The sequence below is a fragment of the Arachis ipaensis genome, chromosome B02 (genome assembly GCF_000816755.2).
Source record: "Arachis ipaensis cultivar K30076 chromosome B02, Araip1.1, whole genome shotgun sequence".
Classification (NCBI taxonomy): Eukaryota; Viridiplantae; Streptophyta; class Magnoliopsida; order Fabales; family Fabaceae; genus Arachis; species Arachis ipaensis.
In genome coordinates this window covers 30,201,093-30,210,225 of record NC_029786.2, presented here as the reverse complement: position 1 = coordinate 30,210,225, position 9,133 = coordinate 30,201,093, and the positions used below count along the sequence as shown (strand labels likewise).

Here is a 9,133-nt window from a genome sequence, read left to right as displayed (position 1 = left end):
AGTTTCATGAAGCAAGAGAAAAAATTGAAAGCAAAGTCTTTTGGCAATTCAAAATGAAAAGAGGGAAACGGCAAAAAGAGGAGTTAATGGGCTTTAAAAACCCTCGCACGTTCCCAAGGCAAGAGCACAAATGCAAAAGCGCGCGTTTCAAACTAAAAGAAGTGAAGGAAAGCGCTTCACATTCAAGAAGCCTCAGCGGAATCAATCAAAGTGCTCGAGCTCGGCTTCTCCATAGAAGGATCGAAGTCCTAAAAAAGGACCTGACCTCAAAAAGAAGACCATGCTCGAGCAAGGGCACTGTTCATGCCCTGGGTCGAGCTGTATGACCCGGTCTGATTGACGACAACTCGACCGACCTCTTCAGGTCAGGATTGCCCAACCTCTTCTTAAAGAGTTCGACCAAATCACCAGGAGAAGCCCAAAAAGGGCCCAAACAGAGGAACACGACCCAAGTCCAAAGGCTGCCCAAGTCTAGAAGGATAAGGGCGGTTCCCTTAAAGATAAGATAACTCCACTCAAAGATAAGATAAGATAACTATCTTTTCTCCAGAAAGGTCACTCCACACCACTATAAATACACTGGAGCACCTAGGTATATGGTAGCACAAATTGCGAATCACACTTTTCACAACTCGTACCACTAACCAGCAAGTGCACTGGGTCGTCCAAGTAATACCTTACGTGAGTAAAGGTCGAATCCCACGGAGATTGTTGGTTTGAAGCAATCTATGGTTATCTTGTAAATCTTAAGTAGCCTAGGGTTACAAAATATGAGTGGACTATGATGGATGATGCAGAGATCCACTTCTGGGGCCCATTTGGTGTGCTGGGGCCCACTTGGTGTGTGCTGGGACTGAGACTTTAAGCAATTCACGTGCAGAGGCCATTTGTGGAGTTGAACGCCAGTTTTTGTGCCAGTTTGGGCGTTCAACTCCAGTTTTTTATCCTTTTCTGGCGCTGGACGCCAGATTTGGGCAGAGGACTGGCGTTGAACGCCAGTTTACGTCGTCTATTCTTGTGCAAAGTATGGACTATTATACATTGCTGGAAAGCCCTGGATGTCTAGTTTCCAACGCAATTGGAAGCGCGCCATTTCGAGTTCTGTAGCTCCAGAAAATCCACTTTGAGTGCAGGGAGGTCAGAATCCAACAGCATCAGCAGTCCTTTTTCAGCCTAAATCAGATTTTTGCTCAGCTCCTTCAATTTCAGCCAGAAAAATACCTGAAATTATAGAAAAACACACAACTCATAGTAAAGTCCAGAAATATGAATTTTTCCTAAAAACTACTAGGAATAAACTAAAAACTAACTAAAACATACTCTAAACTATATGAAATTATCCCCAAAAAGCGTATAAAATATCCGCTCATCAGTATAACTCATACTCTGATTCTACAAAAAACCTACTTAATACCCTTGGTAACTTAAGCATCGGAGTCCCTTGCAGGTACCACCACCCTCCGGTGACGAAGGATTAGCATCACCAACAAGTCCAACAAGTTGGACGTAACAGCTCCGACCAATACAGAAGATCTCGTCCGAGATCGACCTACAGTTTCAGGTAACCCTCAGAACACTAACCCAATCAGCATTATAATATTCTTGAAGGATTAATGAAGATTGTACAAAAAAATGAAGACCTTGAAACATAGTACCTTTGATGTAGCAAGGAATCTGAAAAATAGTAGCATAATGAGTAATGTGGGGTGCTGATAAGAATTGGCTAACAACATGAACATGATAAGCAATATCCACTCGAGTAATAGTTAGATAGACAAAACCACCAACCAATTGTGTATCAATAGTAGGATTATCCAAAGCAGTGCCATCCATATAAGTGAAGCGAGCATTAAGCTCAAGCGGAGTAGATTTTGTGCGACTATCAGTAATCCTAACCCGAGCAAGAAGATCAAATGCATACTTTGCTTGAGAAAGATAGATGCCATCTTTTAACGAGATAACATCAAGATCAAGAAAATAACTAAGAGATCCAAGGTCTTTCATCTCAAAGTGATGGTGAAGACTTGCTTTGAGATCACTTATGCCATCAACATCATTACTATTAATGATCATGTCATCAACATATAATAGTAGGAGCAAAACACCCCTGTCAGTCTTGCAAATGAAAAGAGCATTCTCATGAGGACTGCAAGTGAAACCGAGGTTGTAGATAGTATTCATGAACTTTTCAAACCATTCTCGAGGAGCTTGCTTAACACCATACAGTATCTTGCAAAGAAGACTTACTTTGTTAGAAGAACAAGAATATCTCGGAAGAGGTTTCATGTAGACTCTCTGTTTTAAGTCACCATTGAGAAAAGTATTTTTCATATCCATCTGACTTAGAAACCATTTGCAGACTGCAGCAATCACAAGAAGAGTTCGAACAGATGTGAGTCGAGAGGGAAGGAAGAGAGAATTCTCAATTTGCAGGTGCCTACGGTTTGAGAAGAACAATAAAAATTGCAAGAATTAGCTATAAGGTTATTGAATTATGGCTCCAGTATGAAAGAATTAGAAATTTTTGTCACTATTATGGATACGTTGGGAATAACTTAAGGGCTTGCAATCAACACCTAGAAGACTCAGTGTCTAGAAGTGTTAAGGAGGAAAGGTGGAGCTCATGGCTAAGGGAGAAACAAGTGGGATGGAGGATTGACAAGCAAAAGGAGAATGAAAACCCGAATCCTGAAGTCAGAACAGAGGGGGAGAAGAAAAAAACCAAAAAGCCAACCCCTATATGTCTAATTCAAAATTTTTCTAGTTTATCAGTCCAAGACGGAAATCCTTTTGTTAAAAATATAAGGAGTGAAGTTCAGAGGGAGGAGGCAAAAGAAGGGGATGGAGGAGAGAAGGAAGTGTGTGCAGACAGCAGGGAAGTTCTCAAATTCACGGATAATGAAATCGCTGAAATAATAAATATAATTCCCACAATGCTTACATATTGTGTTTTCTCATTTGGAGCAGTGAATGAAGGTGATAGGAAGGCAAGAGATTGGAGGAAGAAATTGAAGCAACTTGCAAGGAAGGGGGAGAGAAGTAAGTCATTTTCAGGGAAAAAGAGGAAGTCAAAGGATGAGGTGATGCGTCCGCATCTTTAGTAGTTTTTATTATATTTTCCTTATGTTTCCTTAGGTTTAAATGCATAATCTTCTCTCAAATCTCATTAATTTCAATATCCTTTGCAACTAAACATTTTCAAAGTATTTTTAAGAAAATACAGGATTTAAAGATGAGAAAATCAAGTAGCAAAGCAAGGAGGATAAAGGAGCAACATGACAAAGCTTCTCAAAATAAACAGAAGGTTGTGCGTACGTATCTCCCATACATATGCACAAGTTTACTTCAAGAATTGAATCATGCCACGCTGTACAAGGCGTGCCACATGCTAATTCCAAGGCGTGCCACACTGTGCAGTACGTGCCACACCCTAGAAAAGAAATTCAAGTTGTGCGTACGCATCTCCCATGTGTACGCACGATGTACGAATTTTTTCCAAGTTGTGCGTACGCAATTACGCATCTCCCATGCGTACGCATGAATCTAATTTTTGTCAGGGAATGTCCCACGCTGTGCAGTACATGCCACGCCCTACAAGGAACGTCAGCAAGGGCATGCCACGCTTGGGAAGGAGAACACCCCTGAGACCAAATTCATGCCTAGCGTGACACGCTACAGTAATACGTGCTACGCCAAAGCCCAATTTCCTCAGTAAAATGCCATGCCAGTGAAGATATGATTTGATTCCATTTTGAATATTGAAGAAGATTCTGTTTTGGATTAGATTTGAATTCTATTTAATCTTGTTTTGATTTCCTTTTTAATTTTGTTATTTGAATTAGGATTATCTTAATTACTTCTGATTAAGATAAAATTTAGTTTTGAATTTGAATTTGAATTAAGAAATCTTGGATTTAAATAAGTGAGAATAGCTCACAAAGGAAGGCAGTCATGAGGGGAGGATCTTCGGATCCCTCACGTGTCTCTCTTCTTCTTCCTTTCTTTTATTTTGTTTTTCAATTCTCCGTGAGTCACTAAACCTTTGTCAAAGGATTAGGAGCTCTGTTCATATTTCGATGGTTTATTAATTTAAGTTTTCTTTTATTTTAAAGCTTTGTATTAATCTATTTATCATTGAGTGTTTCAGTCTTCATCAATGAAGGATTAGTAGCATTAATAGGTGTGCTAATCCTAATTTGAATTTGTTAACTGATTTGACATAATAGTGATGAATCCATATTTGACAATGTATTTTGGTTTGATTCGAATGGATTTCATTACATAAACTCACACTTATTCACTAAATTAGCATGCTTTTGTATTTTCTTCCTAAATTGTGCTTGATTATGAAAACATGCTCTTTTGCACTTATTTTGACTAATTTTATTCCGTCATTCGATACCTTGATGTTATTTGTGAGTGATTTCAGATGAACAAGGTAGAAATGGCTTGGTGGGAATGGAAGAGGAGTATGCATTTGGGAGAAAACATGAAGAAAATAAAAGAGGAGAGCTCAGCCATGCGTGCGTGCGCACAAGGATAAGTGTGTATGCACAGAAGGAATCAGCATGCGTGCGTGCGCACAACTACCCGTGCGTACGCACAAGAACCCAAGCAGAGCGAATCCAGAGCATCGCGAAGTGTGCGTGCGCACAACCCTCTGTGCGTACGCACAAGTAAAAATTTGGCGAAGTGTGCGTACGCACACGCCTGTGCGTCCACACAGGTCCCAGTGCGTGCCTTCATTAAAAATGCACGTGCACTCGTGATTTGGGGCTCCTTTTGGCCCATTTCTGAAGGCTTGAGGCTGGTTCAAGAGGCTATATTAAGGGAACAACAACATATAGCAATGGGGCCATCTTAGAATAGGAAAAAACACATAGTAGGAGTAGGAGTAGTGTAGATTAGGGAATTCTCTCTTAGGTTTAATTAGGGTTTGAAGCATTTTATACTTCAAGTTTGGTTTTGGATTCTAGCAATTGCATTGTAATTATTTCTTTAATTTCTCTTTCAATTACATTTCTTATTCTTCACTTTCATATATTTTACTCACTCTTGTCAATATTCACATAGTTTGCAATTTTGAATTCCTAGTTGTTTAATTTGATGTTTGATGGCTTTTATATGTTTGTTTGAATTATCTTTATTGACTTTGAGCATTTATGGTTCATAGCTTTCCTAAATTTACCAATTTTCCCATGTTTTATGTTTATGCCTACTATGTGTTCATTTATGTTTTGAACCACTTTTCTATCACTTTATAGCATTACTTGTTTATATTACATCCATAGTTCTTTTGTTCTTTTATTACTTCATTAGTTACAATTTTGCCTTGTTCTTTTATCTCTTTATTCCTTTATTGCTTTCTTGTCATTGAAAACCCCTTTGGCTTTCTTGCAACCAAAATTGTACACACTCATTGGCATTAGTTCCTAGGGAGAACGACCCAAAGTTGAATTACTCTCAATCTCGGATTATGTTTTGCATTTGAATATCATCTAAACTTTGATGTTGAGAGTTAGTTATTGGTTTAGCTATACTTGCAACGAAGTGATCTTATTTTGAGAAATTCTAGACCAACACTAGTTCTTCTTATCAAATTGGCGCCGTTGCCGGGGAACTAGCATCATGAGTGTTATAGTTTTGGTTGTTGTAAATATGTGAATAGTGTGAATAGATGCTTTTTGGTTGTTTGCTTGTTTTTGTTAGTAATTAGGATTTTGTTTGCTTTGTTGATTGATGTCTTTAGCTTTTATTTTCAATTTTCTCTATGAGTTATCACCCTCTTGGTTTGGAGTTTGGTTGTTATTATTTTGTAGGGCTTGATAACCTCAATTTTGGATTGCATCATGGGATTGGAGCATCTATTTTGGAAGGAGCCACCTCCTCTATATTACAATGAGCCATCCCCTTCCCAATGCACATACCCAACCCAAGGATATGGTGGATTTCATCTTGATTATGCACCCCTACCACCATATGCCTATAGCCCATATATTCAACATAAACCTAAACACTTGCCAACATGAGTCACCTCCCACACATACAACCTTCTTCCCAAATAATGAAACCCCTCTTTCACCACAATGTGGATTTGCCCAACCTTTGTCCCAAGAAGATCAAGATCTTCAAGCCTTTCTCCAAGAGCAAGAAGGATTCTGAAAGACACAAGGTCAATTCATGGCTACCATAGCCAAAGTAGTGAACCGCTTAGTTCTTCTACGCTCATCCGATCAAGGTATTCCTCTTGAGGAATGTGGAGGGTCAACTAATGCATGTAGTGAAGAAGAGAGCATGGAGCCACAAGGGAAAGAAGAAGGGTTAGATCTTGAAGTACAACAAGAGGGAGAAAGTGGAGTATGTGAACCGGAGGAGAGAAAGAGAGACATGAGGGAGATTGATCAAGATGAGGATTCCATCATTGATGATTTTTTGTCCTCCTTGGTCAATCCCCTTAATGATCCTAATGAACCTCTCCCCATTGAGTTTGAGAAAGACATGGAGGTAGACTTCTCACAACCTCCATGCTATGATATTAGGGATGGGGAAGAGGAGGAAGAGGTTGGTGAGGAAGGAGTTGACAACCAAGAACATATTGAGTGGGTGGCAATTTCACCTATGAACTTCATTGGCCCCATCAATATGCTATCTTGGAGACGGACTACCAACTCAAGGTCTTTCTTGGGTTGGTGAGTGGTGGAGAAAGGAGTGTTGGTAGCCAAAGAACTCCAAGGATCATTAAGAAGGTTAATTCAAGAATCAGAGTTCAAGCATGGTGTAGAGCATAATCGGGTGATTTCTGGAGAATGTTGGGTTGTTACAAGGGTCAACTAGGAGCTTTTCCATCCGGCTTGGAGCATGGAGATCAACAAGAAGGTGACCAGATGCATAGAATATGGGATCCCGGAAGAGCCTCTAAGTGCAAGCTTGGATGGAGGTTCAAGGAGGAGTGGAAACACAAACCACCCTAGCAAGAGTCTCCACAATAAAGTCCAACTTAAGGACTATAAACTAAAGTACTAGGTGGGAGATACCCCACCATGGTAACATCTTTCTTACCCTTTCTCTTTGTTTATAGTCTTAGTTTAGTGCATGTTTGTTTATCTTAGTTAGCTTAGATTAGTTTAGTTTTGAGCTTAGATATGTTAATCTGCATATGGATCATGATTTTGGATGTTTTGAATGTTTTGGGGTTGGTATGTTGATGTGCTAACGCTGGGACCCCTTAATTTTGAAAGAAAAATTTTTGAAAAAATAGGGCATCTGTGCGTGCGCACGCACTTGTGCGCGCACAAAACCTCTACATTTCGCGTCCCGTGCGTACGCATCCAGCTGTGCGTACGCACACCCCCTTGTAAAGCCACTGCTGGCAGCGCTCGCATGCCTTGTGCGCGCGCATTCCCCTGACTTTTGCATTCTGTGCGTGCGCATCCGCTCGTGCGTACACACGCAACCCCTATTTCGCACATCATGTGCAGCCGCACAAGCTTGTGCTTCCGCACGCAAGCTGGCAGCCCCTCTGGTGGGAGCGTTAGCACAGCTTGTGCGCCTGCACCCCAACCCTTCTTGCTTCTGTGCGTGCGCACGGACCTGTGTGCGCACGCACACATGATCCTCAACCTAAAAAAAACATTCTGTGCGCGCGCACAGGCTTGTGCGTGCGCAGACGTCTATTTTCACCTTCTGTTCGGAGCACTCGCACACTTTGTGCGGACGCACCCCTCCCCTTTTTCACCTAGTGTGCGTACGCACACATGTCTGTGCGTACGTACAACTGCTATTTTGGGCAAAATTTTTATTTCTTTTCCATTTAAGCCCTAACACACTCCCGCCCCTTCCACCCCTCCCTTTTCTTGCTTTTTCCATGTTTTTCCTCTTGTTTTACTTAGTCTTCATTGCATTTCATTTTTATTTTAGTTATTATATTAGTTTTACTTTAGTTGTTTCTATTTAAATAAGTTACAAGTATTTGTTTATTAGCGATAGGGTTGCCTTTTGAGACAATGTACTTATACTTTGCTTTAATATGCAAGTACTTAGTGGATTTGAATACTCATGTTTTGATTGAACCACTAGGGCAAATTATATAAGTGCATTGGATTAAGTTATTTGAGTTGAAATTACTTGTTCATCATGATTTCCGTGTTAAATTTATCACATGACCGGTACTTGCTCCTCGTTAATGCTTAGCATTTGTTTGAGTGACCTCACTTGATCGCTATCAAGTGTATCACTTTTTGTAACAAGTACCTATAATATGTGACTCTTTCTTTGTGTTTTATGATGAATAAGTAATTTTCTTTTCTTCATTGCATTGGTTATTGCTTGTTGTACTATTTTATCAATCTTGCACTTTCACTTGCACAATATCGATAACCAATCTCTCATAGATTCAATTCACTTTTGTGGTTACCTAGGGTTGCTTGTACCTTAAGTTTTGCTTATTCTTTACTTGCAACCTAGGCAATTTAATTGAGGAACGTATGCTATTTTCTTTTGATGAGCAACCCAAGCCCCCGTATTCGCCAGCTGACGGTAGAGCTCTTAGAGACATTCCCCCCGGATTGTGTTCATGCACGGAGGACCGTGCAAAGCTTAAGTGTGGGAGAGGATTCGTCATTTTGGGGCGTAAACTCTCTTTTCCAAACACTTTGCACTTTATTTTTGTTTACTTTTATTATGTTTCTTGTAGATATTTGTTAGTATTTTTTTTACTATTGCATCCTTACTCTAGTTAATATATATATATATATATTGCATTTGCATGGTATATATTTATAGATAGAAGTTGTAATTGGATGATGTAAATAGTATAGCACCTAGTTCAATTTTGTCCTAATTGTTTATGTTAGTTTTTTATTGTTGAAAATTAGGAATAGAACTAAGAAAATTTTTGAAAACTTGCATCCATCACAACATACATACATATAAGAAATAAGTTTTGGTGAAAAACAACAAAGATTTCCAAGAATTTTGCTTCAAGGGCATTCTATTGAATTGATTTGAAAACTATTTTCAAACTTGCTTGAATGATTTTTATGGAACATAGAAGAGTAAAGAACAAATACCTTGTGAGATTTTGAGCTATATTGAGTGGTTACACATTCTAACCACTAATTTTGTTCATAGTGTG

The 9,133-nt window shown here is 39.5% G+C and overlaps 1 protein-coding gene across 1 annotated transcript; it reads right to left on the bottom strand.

The window, feature by feature from the left end:
• On the bottom strand, nt 1,558-2,337 carry LOC107627127 (uncharacterized mitochondrial protein AtMg00810-like). Its single transcript, XM_016329987.1, has one exon. The coding sequence runs from the start codon at nt 2,335-2,337 to the stop codon at nt 1,558-1,560; it is 780 nt and encodes a 259-aa protein (XP_016185473.1).